This window comes from Cnephaeus nilssonii, assembly GCF_951640355.1.
Source record: "Cnephaeus nilssonii genome assembly, chromosome: 7".
Lineage (NCBI taxonomy): Eukaryota > Metazoa > Chordata > Mammalia > Chiroptera > Vespertilionidae > Cnephaeus > Cnephaeus nilssonii.
The window spans coordinates 66,374,811-66,396,916 of NC_137078.1; the positions used below are offsets into that span (position 1 = coordinate 66,374,811).

A 22,106-nucleotide genomic window follows, 5' to 3' on the forward strand; every position below is an offset into this window, starting at 1 on the left:
TTCAGACTCAGAATCTCCCTTCTGAGGCTAGAACCTTGTTCCTGAAGTACCTCATTAAAAAGGGACTCAAAGCATCATGAGCCTGGCATAAATGCAAGCCCTCCCAGAGGCCCATATGGAAAAGGACAGTGGAAAGCACAGGTAAGCTGAGCCTCAGGTTCATTATCTGGAAAATGGGTATAAAGAGTGGTACCTCTGACCTCCTTGTTTGGATTAAATGAGATAGTGTGTAGAAAGCGCCTGAAACAACAAGGTGCTTATAGGAAAAGGCAGTCGTTATGGCAATGATTATAGAAAGAATTGCTTTCTGTTTGCTCCTCCAAGGAACCAAGGCAGGATAACCATTGTCTGATCTCTTTGGAACCCATCTGTTTCTCTCCAGCCCTTTTGGAACTAGTCGGCCAGGCAGACTGTCTCTTCTGTTGTCTGTAACTTTTGGGGTTGCTGTCTCTGCCTTATGAAGCTCCGCCCATTCTGGGTTGCTGTGGGCAGGGCTGTGGGCAGGAACTGGCAAGGTGCCTGGGTCTAGAATATAAGGGAACCCGAGGGCAGCGGGAGGAGACTGGGTGGCTGCAACTTCAGCCATGGTGCCTGCCTTGCTCTCCCTGAGCCTTTCCCGCCTGGGCCTGTGGGCTTTGGGACTGATCTTGATCTTAGGTTTCCTCAAGTTCATTCATCTGTTGGTGCGACGGCAGTTCTTGGCCAGGGCGATGGACAGCTTCCCAGGGCCCCCCACCCACTGGCTCTTTGGGCATGCCCTTGAGGTACGTTGGGGATATGAGGAGGGAGGAGTAGAGAAGGAAAATGGCCTCTTTTCCTTTAGAGAATCCAGTCCAATATCCTGCGGGGAGACCTACTTGGGCAGGGAAATGGTATCCTGGGAGCGAGCCATGGTTCCCATTCAGCTTTTCCACCGGATTCCACCTCGATCCTGCCTTCTGAGCTGGTCTGGGCGGGGCACTTTAAAAATATATATATTTTTTCATTGATTTCAGAGAGGAGGAGTGAGAGAGAGATAGAAACATCAATGATGAGACATTGATCAGTGCCTCCTGCATGCCCCCCACTGGGGATTGAGCTGGTCTAGTTCCCCATCTGGGCATGTGCCCTGACAGGGAATTGAACAGTGACCTTCTGATCCATAGGTAGACGCTAAACTGCTGAGCCACTCCAGTGGGGGCACTTTAAAGTTGAGGACCAGGCAGGCCACAGACTCCTTTCCATCATTCTGAGGCCCAAGGTTCAGACAGAGCTCTGATAAGGGCTTGTTTATAGTATCAGTGCAAAAACCCTGGATAATAATAAAATTAGGCAATCTCATTTAAAGTTTAGCCAGTGTCCTCTTTGTTCTGTGCAGTGTAAAGATTTCAATTTTTAAGGAAGAAAATTAAAGTGAAGGCAAAAATGAGTGCTACTACCTGAGAGACCTCCCATTGGTGCCCCCAAAGGTGGGGTTCTCCTGGCCACACCTATAGGCTGGTTCAGGAGCAATGGCATCTTCCTGGGTTCAGATCATGACTTGTCCTCCCCAGTTACCTCAGGGTGGGGAGACTACCTTAACACTCATTGTCAGGAACACCTCTTGGCTCCCTACCTAGATGGGGAACTAGATCAGAGGTTTTTGAACACAGGACAAGGAACACTTGCACTGGAATCAACTGGGAGAAGCAGATTCCTTGGCTCCCAGTCCCTGGAGATCCTAATTAGCATATTGCAAGTACCAGCCTGAATTTAAAAACCTTCATGAGTGTTTTGCTCTGCAGCTGGGTTTGGGAGCCCAGGTATAGATGCCAGAGTTTAAGACTCAGAGAGAGGCATAATTACTTCTTCTACTTCCTGAGTACCTTCCCCCATTCTCAGTCTGGGGAATTGCCTCTCCTCCATGGTTGATGCTGGGAATGAACTTGACTTTTAAGTGAGGATTGCCCAGGCTTATTTTTTTGCCCCTATAGATAACTCCTCTCTCAGGATGGCCTAGTAATCTAAATGCACCTTGGAGACACCCAGAAAGGAAAGGATTCATCAGGGAGATGAATCAGACCCAGGCCTTGTTCTCAAGAAGCTTACTGTCTAGAGGGGAAAATTGACACTAGAGCCTCCCCTGCCCCAGGCAGGGTAGGGTGCCTAACCAGGAGTTTCCAACAGCCCATGCTCCCTCAACACTTGTCTCATTGGGTTGTCATCGTCTGTTTATTTGTTCATCTTCCCCACTAGACTCACCCCTAGAGGATGGAGATCTGGTCTGATTCATCCCTGTACCCTCTGGGTCTAGCACAAAGCCTGGCTCAGAGTAGGCATTACTGAATGAACAGTGAATGTTGGAGATTAGGGAGGGGTATCTATAGAAGAGAAAGAGTGATGGAGAAGACAAGTGGAGGAATCAGGACGGGTTTGGAAGAGGCTTTGCTAACTACAGAAGGAGGTAATGGAAAGATTGCAGTCTAACCCTAATGGTGGTCTGAGAGGCATTTGGGAGACCTTCAATCCCTTTTCTCTCATATCCTCTCCACCTCCCCTTGCTTTATCAAGCTGGGTTTTCTAGAAGAGGGACCTTGCTCTCCTACCCCCATATAAGATCTGGCTCTCTTTTCTCCCCAAATCCCCCCATGACCCAACTTGAGAGTGCGTAGAAGGCCTGGAACATGGCTTAGGTCTGGCTTCTTGACTCTAACACAAATATGTGAAAGGTTTTGGCACCAGGAAGGACAGGGAGGTGTGGTTGTTCTCTAGCACTATTAAGGTTTCCTGGGGAACCATGGCAGACCTAACTCTTCTGCATTCTCCTGGGACTTGGCACCTCTGGTCTGGTTGGATCCACATTGGAGCTTGAGAAAGGGGGACGGGAGGGATAATTTTTCATAATGTAAAAAGTAGAAAATTGAGCTTCATAAAGGGCAAGGAATTTGTCTATGTCCATGTAGTAGTTCATAAATTGAGTCAAGGCTGGACCCCAGATTCCTGCCTTTTCATTCAGCACATAATCAGGCCATAAAAATCAGGTCTAGGTTTGATTCCTAGACCTAGTGATGGTGGGAGTAGGAAGGGAGGAGGAGGACTAATGATGGAAGGAAGGGCCTGGGGCAGGGAAGAGCTATCTGTCGTAATTAACTTCTACCTTCTGTTCTTCAGTTATAGTCTGGAGGTCTGGAAGCATCTACCTGTCATTCTCCTCAATTCTCAGAATGTGTCCCCTTGAGGTGGGGTTATGTCCTATTCTTCTAGAATCCTGTTCATTCCACCTTGGGGCCCAGGGAGGGCTTTGTACATAACAGATGCTCAGCCATATTATTGGCCTAAAGTTAGGGATCTTGGGAGGGACCCACAAATCTGACCTGCATGTTGGGGTTGGGAAAAGGAATGCCAGCTCTCAGCCCAGGAAAGGCACTCCCCTGAGACTGCATGGAGATGTTGGTCCTCTCCTTACCTGGGCCCCGCAGAGGAGGGCATAAAAGCGAAGGGGTGGCATCCAGTCACATTCTCAGGGAAATATGCAGGGGATCAAAGACCTGAAGGGACAGGCCTTACTTAAAAACTTGCCAGGTCCAGGGGGTGGGTGACCACCACATCCTTCCACATCAATTCACCTCTGGGCCCAGGACTAAGGTACCTCAGTGTTGGGTCACACTGCGCTGTACCTATGGAGGGCATAGATGTGCAGAGAGACCAGGCTGCCTATGGACAGAATAGAGGGCAGGTGACCAGTTGTGAAACTTAGAGAAGCTGGCTAGGCATGCCCTGTCTTGCCCCACCCTCTGAGAAAGGACACCCTAGCCCTTTTGATGGGGATGTAGCTCCAGTAGTGGGGTCAAGAGCTGTCCTCAGCCCTACCAGGTTTCTGAGGCAGGCAGGAGTACATAGGAGAAAGCTGGGCATGAGGAGCAGGAGGGCTGGTTCAAGCTGTGGACATGGTCAGCATAAGTTCAGGTTCTCCTGTCCCCGGTGGAGATGTTGCAGAGGGGCACACTCATGGCTGATGTGGGAAGGAGTGGAGCTGAGATAAACCAGATCAGCCTAGGGCTCCTTCCACCCCTGAGATCCTGCGAGTCTGGCTTCTTTGTGACTTAAGCCCCTCCTTGCCCCTGTCCACTTGGGTTCCCTGAACCTGGGAGGGATGAAGAGAAGGGGAGCAGTCAGGGTGATCAGAAAGTAAGTTGGTAAGGAAAACCCAGGAGGTCATATGGAAAAATAAGAGAGACACAGGAGGAAGGGGCACTTCCAGGAGCACCAACCAGGAAGGAGGCAGAAAAGAGGTCAGGGACACCAGAGTTCCCTCTTACTGGTAAATGGAGATGATGTAGTGATAAACTTTTTGACATTGTGTGCACTGAAAACAGGGCACTGAAAACTCTTACACCCCCACCCGCCCGGTTAAACTCATGATGGTAAGTTCAGAGGCAATGCGGGAGAAGATCTCTGGGGAGATTACACTGGACTCTGCACAGGTTATAAGGGAGGGGAGATGTGAACCAGGAACGTTGACTCCTTGGCCAGCAATCTTCGGAGCTTGACAGACCTGGGTTTGAATATGGATTTCTCCTATTTTTTAAAAAAATATATTTTATTGATTTTTTTACAGAGAGGAAGAGAGAGGGATAGAGAGTTAGAAACATCGATGAGAGAGAAACATCGATCAGCTGCCTCTTGCACATCCCCTACTGGGGATGTGCCCGCAACCAAGGTACATGCCCTTGACCGGAATCAAACCTGGGACCTTTCAGTCCGCAGGCTGACACTCTATCCACTGAGCCAAACCAGTTTCGGCTCCCCTATTTTTTAATATATGTGAACTTGGGCAAGTTTTTTAGGCTCTCTGAACCTTGCTCTCCTCATCTGTAAAATGGGGATGACAATACTTAGCTTATAGGAGGGCTTTGACATTTGTGAAATCATGCAGTGCGGTCCTTGGCAAGCAACCTCAGGTCTCTCTATACCTTAGGCTCCTCTTCCCTAAAATGGGGCTTCATAGACTTTTAAATATATATAATTGACGAGAGAGAGAGAGAGAGAGAGAGAGACATCAATGATGAGAGAAAAATCATTGATTGGCTGCCTCCTGCACATCCCCTACTGGGGATCAAGCCCGCAACCCAGGCATGTACTCTTGACCGGAATAGAATCTGGGACCCTTCAATCCACATGCAGGCCGATGCTCTATCCACTGAGCAAAACCAGCTAGGGCGACTTGTAAGGATTGGATGAGATCAAGATGCAAGGTGTGTGGAAGAAAGCCTGGCACACAGCAAGTGCTTAATAAAGATTAGCTATGCCTTCTCACAAATAATGAAGCTCAGACTTTATTCTGAGACCCATGGCCAGGCTATTGAAGGGTCTGAAAGACTCTCTCAAAATAGAAAAAATGGGTAAATACATAATGATACATTCTTATAGTGGAATACTATGTAATTGTGAAAAATATTGAGGGACAGGTAATTGCACTAGTTTGAAAAGAAAGACAAGATATGTTAAATGAAAAAAAGGGCCAGGTTTGGAAAAGTGCTTATTGTATACTCTGTTTTTACATAAACACCTCTGTGTGAGTAGATGTGGTTAGAGAAACTCCCAGAGAGCACACAACATCCTTTGAATGGTCTCTCCACCCTCATCTCAAGTCACTGTCCCATCATGAGGAAGCTCCTGGAAGACAGCACACTTTTTCCCACCCCAGAGTCTCTGTACTTGTTCTCTCGGCCTAGAATGCTCTTCCCTTACTCTTCACATGGCCAGCTCCTTATCATCCTTTGAGTTTCACCTTAAATGTCATCTCCAAAGAGAGGCCATCTGGATCACTCTTATCCAAGCAGATCTCCCTATTAGTCTCTCTTGTAGTACAGTGTTTACTTCCTTCTTAGCACTTACTATTGTCTGAATCATTCTACTTAACTGTTTACTTGTTTCTTATCAGTCTTCCCGATAGAATGAAAGGGCAGGACCATGTCTGTCTCATTCCCTTGAGATGTCTAGGCAATGCCCTGCACATAGGTGGTCCTCAATAAAAATGTGTCAAGTGATTTAACAGGGCTGGAATTAAGGTGGTTTCCTTTTTGCACAGCAAGTTGGCATTATCTTTCTAATGAAAAGCTTCAATGCCGAAAAGAAATCTCTTTTTGGCTGCAGTTTAGATAGAGGGGTGGTGGCACCAGGTGGAGGCAGGTTGGCCAATTTGGGGTTGTTGAGCTAACCCAGGTGCAAGTAGGTGTCTTGGACTTAAAGCAGTGGCTCTGGGTCTGGAGAGGCACCTGGGCCCAGAGATCGATAGGACTGAGTGACAGGCAGGAGGGGGCAAGCTCAGGGACTTAGGGCATGGCTAGTAATGTCAGGTGTCTGAACAGCCTGGCCTTCTGTCACCATTACAGATACAGCAGCCAGGGAGCCTGGACAAGGTGGTATCCTGGGCTCAGCAGTTCCCCTACGCCCACCCACTCTGGTTTGGACAGTTTCTTGGCTTCCTGAACATCTATGAGCCTGACTACGCCAAAGCTGTGTATAGCCGAGGGGGTGAGCATTGTTGGAAGAGGGGGGCACTTCCTGAGAGCAAAGGGCTTAGGACACCAGTGGGGAGGAGTCCTGGGCCTGCACCCTAAATCTGGGCAGATGAGATTCACATCCTGCTTATCAATAGCCTCTTTTAGGAATCCCCCAGTCCTGGCTTTACCTAATCTTCTCTGTCTCCTACAGACCCGAAGGCTCCAGATGTGTATAACTATTTCCTCCAGTGGATTGGTAAGTGGTTACCTTCCCTGCCCTTGGTGCTGGGTGACCATGATCCTTCCCTGCCCAGTCCCTACTCAGTCAGTTATTCATCCATGGGACCACTTGGTCCCATGTGCAGTTCCTAACCTCATCTGCTCAGTGAGGAGAAGACAGGGAGGAGGCAGGAGAGTTCCTGGACAGTCAGGGAAGTAAGGCCCAGGTATCTTCTCCTTCTGGGTGTGTCTTCTCCCCTGGCCAGGCAGGGCAAGGGATCTGGAAAATCTGAGTGTAAGGAACAGCCTCTGGAGAGGGTGGCACTAGAGTTGATCGTAGGAGATTTTACAGATGGTGCTGGCCAGGGCAAGGGCTTGAAAAAAGGTATGGTGGTGGGCCCATGGCTGGTGTTACTGGAGGTTGCATGGCTGGAAGGTGGAGCTGGGTCAGGAGATGAGCCAGGCTGCCAGAGATGGGGCAGGATAGTGTGCACTGACAAGCCCCCCACCCCCCACCCCCCACCCCTTCCCCAGGGAAAGGCCTGCTGGTCCTCGATGGGCCCAAGTGGTTCCAGCACCGCAAGCTACTCACACCTGGCTTCCATTATGATGTGCTGAAGCCCTATGTGAAGGTGTTTGCTGACTCGACACACATCATGCTGGTGAGCTCCACGTGCCAAGATCTAGGAGGCTGTGCTGTTGGCCAGCCCCTCCCCACCCCAATTTCCTCTGGAGGAGAGCAGTGAGGAGAATCGCTGAGGCACTGAGGTCCTTCCTGCCTAGAGCAGTGCCAAGCCTTGCTATGCCTGACTCCTTTTGTATGCTGGCTGCTCACTAGGTGTGGAGCTCCACGTGGCCAGGCATCGCTGGCCCCTGTGTCCATCAGGAGACCCAGCCATTTCTCCCAGACCAAAGGGCCTCTATGGGACCTGATAAGGCTCCTACTGTAGCATGAGGGGGTGCCTATATTTGGGAATATGAGGACATCCATTTATATCTAAAAAGTGTCTCCTCATTCTCTTTCTACCACAACTGCCTAAAGCAACACCATTGACAAATCATTTCTAAAAAGATGCCAGGGGTCCGGGCCAGGCTTAGCCTCTCAGGTCTGGATAATCCCTAGAGGTTATTCAGGGTAGCCTTTCCCCTTTAGGAAACTCCTCCCCCAGCATTACTGCTGGCCTGATTTATACATTCACTGTGCTGGTCAGCTCACCACCTCTTGGCCCTTCAATTTCCTTATATATTGGCTGCTCTGACATGGAGAAAAGAGTCTGTGTGTCTGTGTGCTGTGCAAGGCCTGCCTCCTAGTCCTGCCCTGTGAGCCTGAAGCCCTACCTGCCCAACCCCCACATTCCAGCAGGGTCCTGGAGGACAGGGATGGGACACAAAGCCTGCTGGTCCCCACATTACTTCCCTTCTCTGGGTTCCAGGACAAGTGGGAAGAAAAGGCTCGTAAGGACAAGAGCTTTGACATCTTCAGTGATGTGGGCCACATGGCATTGGACTCACTCATGAAGTGCACCTTTGGCAAAGGAAACAGCGGCCTGGGCCACAGGTCAGAGGGCACTTGGAGCTGTCCATAGTCTCAACACAGGCCAGCTCAGAGAAGAGAGTTGGCAGGACTCCTGTGTCCTGGTCTGAGAGAAGACAGGGTCTTGCCCCAGGGAACCTCTGCTTGTGGGGAGCGCGGGCCTGGCCCATGGTGGGGAGACACATTCAAGCTTTAATGGGGAGGCTTAATGGTAGGGAGAGTAAGGGAGAAAGCGCTGTAGCTGGGGCTGGATTCCTAGAATGGGGCAGCCGGGGCTCTGCTGTGGATCAGTGTCTAAGTGCTCCCCACTTCTACTGTTGTGCAGGGACAATAACTACTACCTGGCAGTCAGCGATCTCACTCTGTTGATGCAGCAGCGCATAGAGTCCTTACAGTACCATAATGACTTCATCTACTGGCTTACTCCACATGGCCGCCGTTTCCTGCGGGCCTGCCAGGTGGCCCATGACCACACAGGTGGGCCTTTCCCACATGTTCTGCCCACAGGAAGTCTAGGTTCTAAGCTAGCTCCTCTGGGCCCTTCTGAGATGTTTTTTCATGAAGGACTTCTGTTCCCCTGGGGGCAAAGGATGAGCCCCAAGCAGTGACACCCTGTACTTCTGACCCAGATCAAGTCATCAGGGAAAGAAAGGCAGCCCTACAAGATGAGAAAGAACAGAAGAAGATCCAGAACCGGAGGTACCTGGATTTCCTGGACATTCTCCTGGGGGCTCGGGTGAGTGCACAGTTGCCCAGCCCCTCCTGAGAACTGGTCCCAGAGGGGTCTTCAGACCATCCTCCTGGGACAAGGATTACTGGACAGCTGCAGGGGATGTTAAGCATTTTCCTCTTCTTTCCGCAGCAAATATGATCTAGTCTCATGACACACAAAGGCTCAGAGGTGGGGAGGTGCAGGATGTGTCTGGCTGTGGCAGTGGGGAGAGATGTAGTGGCGGGGACCCTGGGTAACATGCCAGAAGGCCCAAAGGCCAATTCTAGACTTCTAAGAATCTGAAGAATCTCAGCACCTTAGAATTTTAGAACCTTAGACTTCATTCATTCACTCATTTATTCACTCACTCCATAAATTCACTGAACCCTGCCATGGGTTAGTTCCTGTGCTAGGGATGCAGAAGATGAGGAAGACCTGGCACTACCCTCCAGATGCTTACAGTCTAGTGAAGAGGGAAGTGGATGTTGACCAAGATCTCTTCCTCTGTCGAGTGGCATTCCGTGTGTCAAATGAGCAGAATCAACAGTCCAGGCTGGGTAAGGTTGCAGGTCACTAGCCAGAGGGGTCAGGAAAGGCTTCCTGGAATAGGATGCATCTAAATGATTTTGGGAGATCAGATAGAAATCTGGGGGAAGGTTCTAACTTTCAGTCTGAAACACAGCTTTCACAACCTCCCTCAGACCTTCATTTGACAGCTGCTGTTATGAGTACTTCTTGGTTCCTACCTCACATGCCTTTGCTTGCTCCATTATGCCTACTTTAACCCAGGATGAAAATGGGATCAAGCTGTCAGATGCAGACCTCCGGGCTGAAGTGGACACATTCATGTTTGAAGGTCATGACACCACCACCAGTGGCATCTCCTGGTTTCTCTACTGCATGGCCCTAAACCCAGAACACCAGGATCGCTGTCGGGAGGAAGCCCGTGAGATCATTGGAGACAGGGACTCCTTCCAGTGGTGAGTGAGTCTGCGGGGAAGCCCAGTCTGTCCTGCTCAGCTGCAGGCTGTGTCTGTGCTGTCTGGTGTCATCATAGATGACACAGAGACATCCTGGAAACCAGGTGAAGGCAGCAGCACCTGTCCTGTTACCTGCAATGCGTGGATGCTCCCCAGAACCCCTTCTCCAATTGCGGAGTCTTTTCCGATGTGAGTAATGTAGAGAAGGTTGTCAACAGGAGGCCAATTTCTTGTGTGATGATTCTGATGGTAGAACCTGACTACCTTTCTGGGTTCCTGGAGAGAAAAATTGAGGATGAACAGAGTTGGGAAAACCAAGGGAGCTGACCCCTTCTCACCTGCCTTTGGATAGTCATGTGCAGCCTCCAGACTCCTATGGTGAAGGAGAGAATGCTGTTTTCTAAACTCCATCAGCCAGAAACTGAATTATTCTGTCTCCTGGTTCAAGTTGAACTCACCAACACAATACTATTGATACTGACCTTTCTTTGCTGCAGGCTCTCAGGAACCTCTCACCCCTCTGCTTCCACATCCCTCTCTCCCTGCCTTCTCCCCTCTTGTCATTACCTGAGCTAGGCATTGGGCAGGGGTGCAGAAAATGCTCAGCTGATGAGAGAAACTTTAGATTCATTTGAGGGAGACACACAATTCCAGGGTCTAAGATTTAGAGAATGAAGTCTCCATTACTTATTTTTTATTGGTTGGATGTTGGAAATCTTCCAGGGTGTCCAGCCACATGTCAGGTGCTGTTGAGGGTGTGGGTTAGAAGAGGAGGAAGAGGATCCAATTTGCTGTCCTTGGGCATTTTAGAAAAACTAACTCACATAATTAAAAAGCTAGAAAAAAACAAAGAAATTAAAAGCTAGAAAAAAACCCATGTTACAGGCAAAGAAATTAGAAAGGGTGGGGCTTAAGTTGTCTTTCTAAGGAGAAGTGAAACTCCTGCAAAGGGAGAGAGCTGGGCATTCTAGGTTGGGAAACAATGTGAACACAGCCTGGAGGCAGGGAGTTGAAATATTTATTTTATTTTCCTTCATTCTATCTAGAACTTGAAGCAACTCAAAGGATACTTATTCGATAAAATGGTAAAACACAAATGAAAAATGAGGACTGGAAGCAAAAACCTAGGGGTTATGTAATAAGGTATTGCATAGTAGTTATATTTGGACCTCACATTTGTGTCTGAGCTTCTTACTGGCAAAAGGGAAAAGAGAAATATATATATTGTCATTGTTACTGCATTTATTACTTCATTCAACTAATGAATATTAGCCTCTGTTCCTTTCCATTCCAGCTCCAAAGGGGAATCCAAGCAGAATCCAAACAACTGTCTCTTGTGGGGCTTCTGTGGGGCTCTGAGAGACACAGGTGTGACCTTGTCTTTGATGACTGTGTGCACACCCCCCACCCCCTAGGGTCCTGGGCTTTCCCTTCCCAACAGTGAAGATGAGGGAAGGATAGAGAAATGTGGAGTCAGAACCCTGGGTTTGAGTGGCCACCCCATGTCCAGTGTGGCCCGACCACTTGGTGCACTTGTGTTCCTCTGAGACTTGGGGTTGGGATGGTTGTGGAGGGGGGCAGTTGGAGCTGGAGCCTGCCTTCCCGCAGGGCCCTGTGGCTCCCCATCTCCAGAAAAGACTGGTTGTGTTGCCGGTAGGGATGATCTGGGCAAGATGACCTACTTGACCATGTGCATCAAGGAGAGCCTCCGCCTCTACCCGCCCGTACCCCAGGTGTACCGCCAGCTCAGCAAGCCTGTCAGCTTTGTGGATGGCCGCTCTCTACCTGCAGGTGAGATGGCATGAATTTAGGGCTGGAACTGGAGGCCTTGAGGATGCTTCTCTGACACTCGCTGTGCCTTTGGCTCACTCTTTGCAACAATGGCAGAGAACTTACGCTTTGTGTTTGGCTTGGGTCCAATCCTGGCTCTATAACATGAGTAAATTTCTCTACTTCTAAGCCTCTTTTTCCTCTTCTGTGAGGAGAGTACCTTCCTTACAGGTTTAATTTCAAGGCTGTCATGTACCACCACCCAGGTAGTGCCTTGAACAACTTCAGGAGGCACCATTCACATAGCAGAAAGTGTGTAAGAGTCTTTGCCTGTCCTGCTTGTGTTGGGGTGGGTTAGTCCTTTTTGTTCCTTTCCACAAAAGTCTATGTCGGGTGCTGTGCTCACTGCTGGTGCTACAGGAAATAGGTATGATAATGACCATAAGCACATTGATGTGCTGAGGGTTGTCATGAACCTTCTGTCACTAGCAGAGCAGAGGCAGGGGTTGGTGCCTAGTTAGGCAGACATGAGGGGATTTGGGTCCTGTGAGGAGGTGGACCTGGCTGTCCCAGGACCACCTGGTCACCTGCCCTCTACTCTGCCCACAGACAGCCTGGTCTCTCTGCACATCTATGCCCTCCATAGGAACAGCGCAGTGTGGCCTGATCCTGAGGTACACCATTTCTGGGCCCAGAGGTCAAATGGGGTGGGAGACTATGGGGGTCACCCAGCCCCTGGACCTGGCAGGTATTTAAGCGAGGCTTATCCCCTCAGGTCTTTGACCCCCTGCGCTTTTCCCCTGAGAATGCAACTGGACGCCACCCCTTCGCCTTCATGCCTTTCTCCGCTGGGCCAAGGTAAGGAGATGCCCGAATTTCCATATCCTCAGGATTACAGAGGGGAGGATGGATGATGTTGTGGGCGAGGCATCACTTTGGGGAACTCTGTGATGAGGGGAACCATGCTGGGTGATTCTAATGCTGGCTAAGTTCCAGGAACCTTCTTCTTGCCATCAATATAATTCATGTCCCTAGCAGGTGGTGGTGTGGGTAAGTCATTCCAAGAGAGACCCCCAATGTGGATCTCCTTAGTCTGGGAGCCTACTATGCTCCCAAGGTCTGTTTCTTGAGTCCAGCCAATGATTCATACAAAAATAATTATTGACTTTTGTGGGCCACTGAGCACACTGGATTTCATCACTCTGGACACGGCACAGCCCGATGCCTCTTTATGTGCTCACTGCAGGAATTGCATTGGGCAGCAGTTTGCTATGAACGAGATGAAGGTGGTCACAGCCCTCTGCTTGCTCCGCTTTGAGTTCGCCGTGGACCCCTTGCGGCCACCCATCAAATTGCTCCAGCTGGTCCTGCGCTCCAAGAATGGCATCTACCTCCACCTGAAGCCACTGGGCTCAGGCTCTGAGAAGTAGTTCTGCCAAAAGTAGGGCCCCAGATAGCTCAAGTTGTGGCCTCTCCCTAGACATGGCCCCCTCCAGGCTGGACTGTGGAGCAGCTGTGGCTCCATGTCTTTGGGAGGCTTGTATTATAGATGGGGAGTAGGTACCCACATACACAGTCACTGTGAGGGAAGTGCCATGGAAACATGTGTGTCTATAAATGCTTATCATACATGTAGTCTAGAGCTGACTCATTCATTCAACAAATGTGGTGAGCACCTATTTGCTTCTAGGATCTTGCTTTTTCTCCCATCATTTGCAATCTTTCTAAAATGTGGCAGAAACTTACATTCCAGCCTGGGTAATACAGCAAATGCAATGCAAGCTGTTCCGTGGGATTCATGGTTATGACGAGGCATTCACCACATGATAGAAGAATGGCTTTTGAGGCTTGCCCCTTAACTGAGATGGCTGTCTTTGTTTAACTATATGTATGTGCTTTTGGAAAATAGCATATAGAAAATTTGCCTAAAGCAAAAAAAAAAAAAAATACAGAGCAATACATTTCTAAAGCAAGCACCCAGGTAACCACTGTCAAGGTCAAATAATATGGAGTATGATTTCACAGGTAAGTTTTATGACCTCTTAAGATGGGTATCTGGCACTCATGCCATTGAAAATGTCTGTGTCACAGTCATCCCATGCTCTGGGTGTATGGGCTCTGGCTGGGGGAGGTGGTAGAATGACAGACAGGAGCTTTCTGGAAAGTTGGTGCCTGAATTAGGCCTTGAGCCAGGTACGAGATGCAAAGAAGGAATTTGGGGTAGAACCTCAAGCTGGGGCCACATGAGGAATCAGAGCTCCTTTCCCAGGATAAGGAGGCAAATAAATGCATCCCACTATAACAGGAGGTGTGCCGGGAGGTCTGTCTATGGCATTCAGGACCCTGATCTAGGAATGACATAGGGTGGGACAGGAGGGGGACCTATGTTCAGAACCAGCAAGAGAACAGGGCTGGGTTTAGAGGCTGATGGAGGAATAGAAAGGGAATAGAGAGCCAAGGGTCAGGGGGACCATCAACCACATAGTCACCAAATGTGGCAGGAAAGGGAAGACAAAGGAGATAAAGAAAAGACAGACACATCACATGATGTTGTAAACTTTATTCCAAGGAGGAAGAAAGAAGGAGAGGGTGTGGAGATGACAAATGGGTAGGAAACACATAGAAGGCCACTGAGAACGCAGACTGATGGTAGGCTGAAGAATGGCTCCCCAGATGTCCACAGTCTATTCCCTGCCAGGTGTGACTATGTCCTGTTTCATCTGAGTAGCCCATGTAATCACACATGTCCTCATAAAAGAGAAGGCAATGTGAAGACAGAAGCAAAGAGACATTTGAAGATGCTGCTGGATTTGAATATGCTGGATGGCTCCAGGAGCCAAAGAAGTAATAATGCAGCTCTAGATGCTGGAAAGACAAAGACAGGGAATCTTTCCTAGAGCCCTGGAGGTTGGGTGGCCCTGCCCACACCTCGGTTGTGGTCCAGTGAAACCCATGTCAGACGTCTGACTCCAGAACCCTAAGAGAAGAAATTTGTGGTGTTTTATGTCACTAAAGCTGTGGTAAATTATTATAGCAGCTAAAGGAGACTAATTCAGAGAAGGACAAGCAGACAAAAAGTGAAAAGTACAGAGAAAGGAGCAGACAGGCAGAGAACTGAAGGGAGAACATCAGGTGGAAGGGCAGGTGTGCAGATGGAAAGCAGGAATTGGAGAGATAGACAGAGAAAGGCAGGAAGGAGTTCCTTAGAGCTTGCCCTTGTCCCAACAAGGACTAGAGGAGCTTTCTGAGCAGCAGGTGGATCCCATTCTTTGAAGTCAACACAATTTTTGATATGGGGATGGGGACTCGGAGAGGATCTGCTGCCAGCTCAAAGCGAAGCAGGGTCAAGGCCACAGCCACCTTCAGCTCCTTCATGGCAAAATTCTGCCCAATGCAGTTCCTGGGCCAAGATGAGAATATGAGGAAAACAACATGAGAAATTGTATCAAATCCTGTTTACAGCTGGGCAGGCATTTGTCACTGAGCTCTTGCCAGGAACAGGGAGTTCTGATGTGAGTCAATCCTATCCCCTTCCTTTTAGGTCATGCATGCTTCTACCCCACAAGTCTTGCTTCACATTCTGCCCCTGAACTTTGACAAAGCATATCTCTCTTCCAGAAGTAGCTCCTAACTCCTACTTCTGTTCTCAGCAGGCATGAAATCCTGTTAGGGAAATTTCAGTGCCCTAAGCTATTGAATCAAGTCAAGGAAGTCACTACAAAGTTAAGTACTAGTTTGTTTACTCCTTCCACAAGCAATTTCTGGTTTCACAATGTGGTGGCCAGGTCAGGGCATGACATAGAGTGGGTTGGGCAACACACCTAGGTTCTCACCATCTAGGAGGATGCCTGGAACTTTGAGGCTCAAAGAGAAGGAGAGATGGGATTGCTGGTGGAAATCAGAAATGCAACAGGGGAGTTTCCTGGGACAATCAATTGCACCACGTGCCTCCCAATGAATGGTCTAGACTCCAGCCTCTCCCTCATCCCCTCAGTCAAACAGCTTCTGTAGCTTTCCTATTCTACTACAGAAATGTCCCTCCTTGACATCCATTAGTCTCTTTACCTGGACTTTTCTGTCTCCCTGCCTCCCCTAACTCTTCACTGAAGCTACAGCCCAGCTCAGTCCTTTCTAGGCCCCCAATCACAGGTAGGACATGTCCAATGCCTCAGCTGGCATCAAAGTCCTCAATGGGTTGTTGCCTCACTCACATCTTACCTGTCCAGCTCCACTTCCTAGCTCAGCTCATGCTGTTGAGATCACAAAGAATGCCCTCCCTGCACCTCTGCCTGCCACATGTTCAAGTCTGATCCCAATGGCATGCCATCCTCACCCCTCTGCTACCAGTACCCCTTCCTCCCAAGACCCCCAAAGCAGCATTAGTGTTTTATTTAAGAATACCTCACCATCCAGTGCCCTGGACAGTGCAAAGAACATGGAACGTTCAACAGTGTGCTCAATGAGTGAAAGGATGAATGAATATTGTGTTGTGAATAGAGGCATTTGTTTCTTGACTGTGAACTCCTAGAGACTGAGACAGTATCTTTCCCATCTCCTAGCACAGGACTTGGCACACAGACACAGGCTTAAGAAATACGTTTATATTTGAATGAAGTCAATTGAATTGAAAAAGTAAATTAACATTGGAAGAAGAAAAAAAAGTAAACCCAAGTTCTGAGCTAGGGATTGAGCTGCCTAGTGTTCTCCTGCCCTCTAGTGGCAGGCACATGGCTTCAAGCCAAGGTCTATGAGGAAGACTCAATCCTGGGAAAAACCAAATGGTACATCCAATCAATCTCTGGAAGAACAGTTTTTGAAAAGTGTGTTCTGTGAAAGTTGATTCTCCATTTAAAGAATTCACAGACTTATGGATTCAGAAAAAGTTTGTTTCTTCCTTTTTTATTTTTTGTTATTCCTTGGGTAAAGTGTTTTTCTTTTTGTCCATTGAATTTCAGAAAAAGTGGAAGGAATGGGGAGAGACACAGAGAGAGGAACATCGATGTGAGAGAGACACATTGATTGGTTGCTTCCCTTAAGCGCCCCAACTGGGGCAATGGATCAACCCTGCAATCATGGTACATTTCCTTGGACTCAAACCCACAACCCTTTAGTCCACTGGCTGACGCTCTGACCCCTGAGCCAAAGCAACTAGGGCAAAAAAAGCTTGTTTCTAGTAACCAAGTACAAAGTTTATGGAAGTTACTATTTCACAAGAGGAACTCTGTAGTCTTTGCAGATTTTCAAACAGCAGGCCATCGGGAGTGTACTCATCCAGCTCGACAGCTGTTCAAGTATGCTTTATATTTTACACACCAGGGGCCTTTCAAATGCTACATGTCATATGCAAAGTAGTGGGTTTTCTCTCAAAGCAATGATTGTCCTTATTTTTATGCTTCTTGCCAATGGTGGACAGTGTTGACTTTGGAACTTTGCTATATAAAACCCATTTTATATAAATAATTTTACCTCCTGGAAAGGTAGTTATGCTTATTTGAATATCAATATAAAGGCAAGCTTTTGTAGAATAGTCTGCAAAATTAAAGAGGCAGACATTGGAATGAAACTCTCTTCAAAGGGCTCGTGCACCATTCCTGATTAGGGTTTGAGCAGTTAGGACAAGGAAGGTGCTAGAAACCCAAACATACACAAATATCACAGATACAGTGAGTGGCAGATCAGTGAGGTAGAAATGGCAGTGGCTGGACTGCCCTGTGGGAAGAGAAAAACCCACTTTTTAATATTACCCATAACTGAGAAAAGTAATCTGAAATTTAAATTTGTATGAAAAATTTTAACTCTGAGAACTCGTATTTGTGAAATGAGAAAATTGCTAGACTCACTGAACTTTAGAACAATAACCGACACTGAATTGTACAGGGCCATTGAGAAAGTAGCCATTTGAAGAGTTTTGGAGCAATATGTGCCTCTCTATTTTTGCAGTCTCCCAACAAAAGTTGGACTTCATATTAACACTCACATAACCATGACATTTCCAGTACGCAAAGTTCTATGTATGAAGTGGGATTTATATACCATAGTTCCAGTGTCTACACAGTCCACCATTGGCAAAAGACAAAACAAACAAACAAAAAAGGCAATCAACTGCTTTTGAGAGAAAATCAGTGGATCAAGTGTTTGTGCCCTGCCCTGAAATGCCACCTTTCTTTTGTTCATATAGAAAAATGCCTCCATCTCAACACACCGACATACAGGTGCTTAACTGCAGACACAGCATATAAATGTAGGTCACAATCATCATGGTGTGCACCAGTGATATGCACCATCAAAGTTCAGGATGCCTCACCTTGATCCTCCTGAGAAGGGCAGGAAAGCATGGCTGTGTGAATCAGAACCCGGTGCAAAACGGGAAGGGTCAAACACCTGCAGAGGGAGCAGTAGGGCCAGGACAGGTAAGGTCAAGCCCCTCCATCCAATCCATGAGGGCACAGGAGGAGATGTTGTCTAGAGAGATCAGCTCATCCTCCCTTCCACAGCCCATTCTCCCTCCCACAGCCATCATACCTCTGGATTAGGCCACACTTTTGAATTATGGTGAAGTGCATAAATGTTAAGTGAGACAAGGATTCCTGTTGGGCAGAGAAGAGAAGACTAACTTATACACATGCCAGCAGGGGGCAGGTGCATGCACAAAAAGCTTGGGAGCCACAATGAGAGTCACTCCCACTGGATGGATCCTATTGCAATAGAGGTGGGGTGGACATGGAAAAGCACATGTGCACACATTAGGAGACTATATCAAATGGTGACCCAGTCAATCATGGCCCAGGAGTGAGGAGGAAGAAAGAAGTAAAGGCCTACTTTTGGAGCAATTCAAGGTAAAACTCACATTTATCAAGTGCCATCCATGAGTCCCTTGGGGATTATGCTTTAACTCATCTATCCTCACCACAACCCTCCAAGGTGAGTGCTAATATTCCCATTGTTCAGATGAGACACCTGAGCTTCCAAGAGGCCGAGCAACATGCCTATGATCGCACAGCTAGGATGTGGCAGGGTTGGGATACAGACCACCAAAGGTGAGCTAAGGAGTGACTTCCAACCATGGCAGGGTTCTCAGATCTGGTCATCAGTTGCTCTCTGACATCAAAGTGAGAGCTCCTTAAAGACTGGCCCATCAGACCCATGACTATGGATTTCTTGGTTTCTCTCATTTGCCTAGATCCCATAAAAAAGAAACCACATCTACATCTACCTCTGACTGATTGTCTCTGCTACCCTCACATCTCAGGGAATTAGAATATTAGAGTAAAAACCAAAAGCCACATCATGAATCCAACATCTTCTTGTGAGGAAGATTCCATGGACTGAGTCAGTATTCAGTATTATATTAACTGCCATTTATACAGTTCTTTGCATTTGTCAAAAAGGAGTTATGCACACATTACCTCAGATACGGAGGGAAGTCAAATAGATGTGATCATGCAAACAGAATTGCCCCTACAGTCTTGTAATCTGGCATTGGGATGGGAACATGAAGTGTTAGAATCATAGAGCATCAGTGTCATCAAATGGAATTACTGTAGCATTATAAAACCATGGATTCTACATGTGATTGAGTGCTAGTCCTGGAGAATGATAATGCTTAGGATTCTCTTCATGTGAGGTGTCTTATTGGCATGGACCCTATTTAGGTGAATGTACTGAATGATTTATTCTCTCTGAGTTGGAAGGAGAACTAATATTTATTGAACTTTTACTGTGGTCCAACTCTGTGCCAAGCATTTTATATTCCTCATCTAAACTATATAGTAAGCATCCAACTGATGAAGAAGAAACTAGACCAGAGAGGTTCAGAACTGCTCTAGGACATGTGGATCTGGTCTGCCACAGATTCCTGCAGAATTCCTGGGTTAGTGAGTGTGGTAAAATTCAAACCTCTGGGTAAGGAGCGTCCATCAGGGAAGGTGATGGGCTTGCTGAGCTCTCTGCTAACAATTGGTGCAGGAGGATAGAGTCGCAGTGCCTCCTTTATGCACATGGTGGTGTAGGGCATCTGATCCAGTTGATCCCTGAAATTAATGAAGCCCAATCTGAGGGCAGGCATGGCCCAGGCAGACCAGGGCTTCTTGTCTAGCTGTGTGGGCAGGGCTCTCCCATCTCCTGAGCACTCACCAGGTGATGGAGGCACCATCCCCTAGGAGGCTCTGGATCTCCTTGCGGCACCTCTGTTGATGCTCAGGGTGGGAAGCCAGAGCATAGAGAATCCAGGAGATGCCACTGGCTGTGGTGTCATGGCCCCCAAACATGAATGTATCCACTTCAGCACGGAGGTCCTTGTCAGACAAGCTACTTCCATTCTTCATCTGGAAAAGGAAGGTGAGAGTGCACTTCTTGCCCCTTCCTCTGCCCTTCTGGGCAAAGCCTCAGGCCCCTCCTGCAGACACTCACTCTGGCAAAGAGGAGGATGTCCAGGAAATCCAACTTCCTCTTTCTTCTGACCCTCTCAAGATCTTCCTCATCCTGCAGATGTGCCTTTCTCCGTTTGATCACTTGGTCTGTACCAGAACAGTGGTTCTCAGGCACAGTTGAGGGCTCTGGGTGCCCAGAAAGAGCAACCCACAGTGGCCCCATCAGCCCCTCACCCTGCTCCAATATGGATGCCAGTGAATCATAATGGGTATGGGAGAGGTGTGCACATAAGAGGAGAGAGGTCTAACATCATCTGATTGCAAGTTAGGCCTCCCCTCTATAGCACACCCATGGAGTGTGCTCTGCTTGAATGCTGCTTGGAGAGGGTGACATCACCATGTGGTGACACATGGGAACACTAGCACATTCCATTGCACCCTGACATTTCGGTTCCCAAGCCCTGCACCAGGTAAGTATTCAGTGGGGGTATGTCCTAGTTCCCAAAGGAAAGTAGAGGTCAGGGCCAGTCCCTTTGAGATGTACATGATGAAGGAGCGGGAGCAGCCCAGGAGGTGGAGTCCAACCTGTGTGTTGATGGGCGAGCTGGCAGGCCCGCTTGTTCCAGAGGCCATCAGGCGTCAGTGAGTAGATGATGTCGTTCTGGTAGAAGAAATTTCTCACTCGAGAATAATAAAGATTTTTCAAAACTTCAATGGCCTTGATGTAGGATTGGAATTGGGATTTCCTGCAGGCGGAAGGTATAGAACAGATTAAGGCAGTGGTTGGCAAACTCATTAGTCAACAGAGCCAAATATCAACAGTACAATGATCGAAATTGCTTTTGAGAGCCAAATTTTTTAAACTTAAACTTCTTCTAATGCCACTTCTTCAAAATAGACTCGCCCAGGCCGTCGTATTTTGTGGAAGAGCCACACTCAAGGGGCCAAAGAGCCGCATGTGGCTCGCGAGCCGCAGTTTGCCGACCACTGCGTTAAGGTATTGGGAGGCCACTGACCTGGAGGTGAAGTGAGGCTCTAGGTGGGAGTTTCCCCAAACAGTGGGTACAGGTGCCTCTGAGGCATTCATTGCCCCTGTCTTACAGCCTTTGAGACCCTCCATCCTTCATAAGTGTCAAGAGTAACCAGACTTGTCCCTGTGTTAGGGATCAGGGATCTATGGCTGATTCAATTTTGGTCTGGTCTGGAATTGTCTGTGGTCAGGAGCCCTGGACAGACTCTGGCTTTTTGTGCTCATGAGCATCTAAGCTGCCTGAACTGCCTCTCCAGTAAGTCCATGTCAGTTGGTAAAACAAAAAAGCCCTGCAACTAAATGATTATCACTGACCTGTCCATCTGGATGCTGCTCTGCTGGCTGAAGGCACACTTCATAATGGTGTCCAGGGTCATCAAAGAGATGTGTTCAAAGATCTCCAGATGAGAGTCTTGACTGATGAGCTCCTCCCATTTGTCCTGTGGTGGGAGGGGGACATTGACCCTCCTCTACTCCCCCAGAGGGCCTCTGCTGACCCAGCTAAGTGCTCTCTGTCTCTCTCTCTCTCTCTCTCTCTCTCTCTCTCTCTCTCTCTCTGCCTTTCCCGATACCTCACTGTCCAGAATAGAGGCATTATAACATATTAATACTGTACAGCAAACATTAGTAATGTGAGTATTGTACTCTCAGAAACTGTGATTATAAAAGTAAACAGGTTCCCTCATAAGAGTCCGAATTAGTTTTGAATTTTAGGAATAAGTTATGATCATTACTACCTTTTGCCAAACCAGAAAACATTGTTACTCAGGCAACAATTTGGGAATCTTCTCTGTCCTAGGGTTGAGCTAAACCTGAGGGATAAGTACACTTCAACTCCATGTAGCAAATGTGTCAAGGTAAGAGGTAACCTAAGAGACCAGTACTGGGGCTGCTAAGTATTAGACATCAGGGACTTTAATTTCTTCCCTTCATCAAATGTTAGCTGAGCACAGCTGGTAGGATTAGGATCCGGGTCTGTGAGTGCAGATGTAATCTCAATTTCCTTCCATGGAGTGGCTCCATTTTAT

The 22,106-nt window shown here is 48.0% G+C and overlaps 2 protein-coding genes across 3 annotated transcripts in view; one reads left to right on the forward strand and one right to left on the reverse strand.

Annotated features, from left to right (window-relative positions):
- Positions 1-584: 584 nt before the first annotated feature.
- On the forward strand, positions 585-13,109 carry CYP4B1 (cytochrome P450 family 4 subfamily B member 1; the record flags this gene model as incomplete). 2 transcript variants are annotated; one of them, XM_079776471.1, is made up of 12 exons in its annotated part: positions 585-764; positions 6,354-6,495; positions 6,676-6,720; positions 7,218-7,345; positions 8,117-8,241; positions 8,543-8,694; positions 8,847-8,953; positions 9,719-9,909; positions 11,567-11,700; positions 12,289-12,353; positions 12,455-12,537; positions 12,926-13,109. In XM_079776471.1, the coding sequence occupies 12 exons, from the start codon at positions 585-587 to the stop codon at positions 13,107-13,109; spliced, it is 1,536 nt and encodes a 511-aa protein (XP_079632597.1). The 2 variants fall into 2 exon arrangements, with proteins under 2 accessions (XP_079632597.1, XP_079632598.1); XM_079776472.1 differs by lacking the exon at positions 6,676-6,720.
- A 1,801-nt stretch (positions 13,110-14,910) lies between these two features.
- The window catches only part of LOC307103494 (uncharacterized protein), a gene marked incomplete at its 3' end in the record, with an annotated part of 54,422 nt that continues 47,226 nt past the window's right edge, over positions 14,911-22,106 (reverse strand). Inside the window, exons 18-25 of the mRNA XM_079777854.1 lie at positions 21,394-21,518; positions 20,634-20,794; positions 20,089-20,195; positions 19,813-20,003; positions 19,576-19,709; positions 18,202-18,266; positions 17,984-18,060; positions 14,911-15,079 (exon numbers count right to left, since the gene is read on the reverse strand). Coding sequence (XP_079633980.1) covers positions 14,911-15,079; positions 17,984-18,060; positions 18,202-18,266; positions 19,576-19,709; positions 19,813-20,003; positions 20,089-20,195; positions 20,634-20,794; positions 21,394-21,518 — 1,029 coding nt within the window. The remainder of the gene's footprint in view (positions 15,080-17,983; positions 18,061-18,201; positions 18,267-19,575; positions 19,710-19,812; positions 20,004-20,088; positions 20,196-20,633; positions 20,795-21,393; positions 21,519-22,106) is intronic.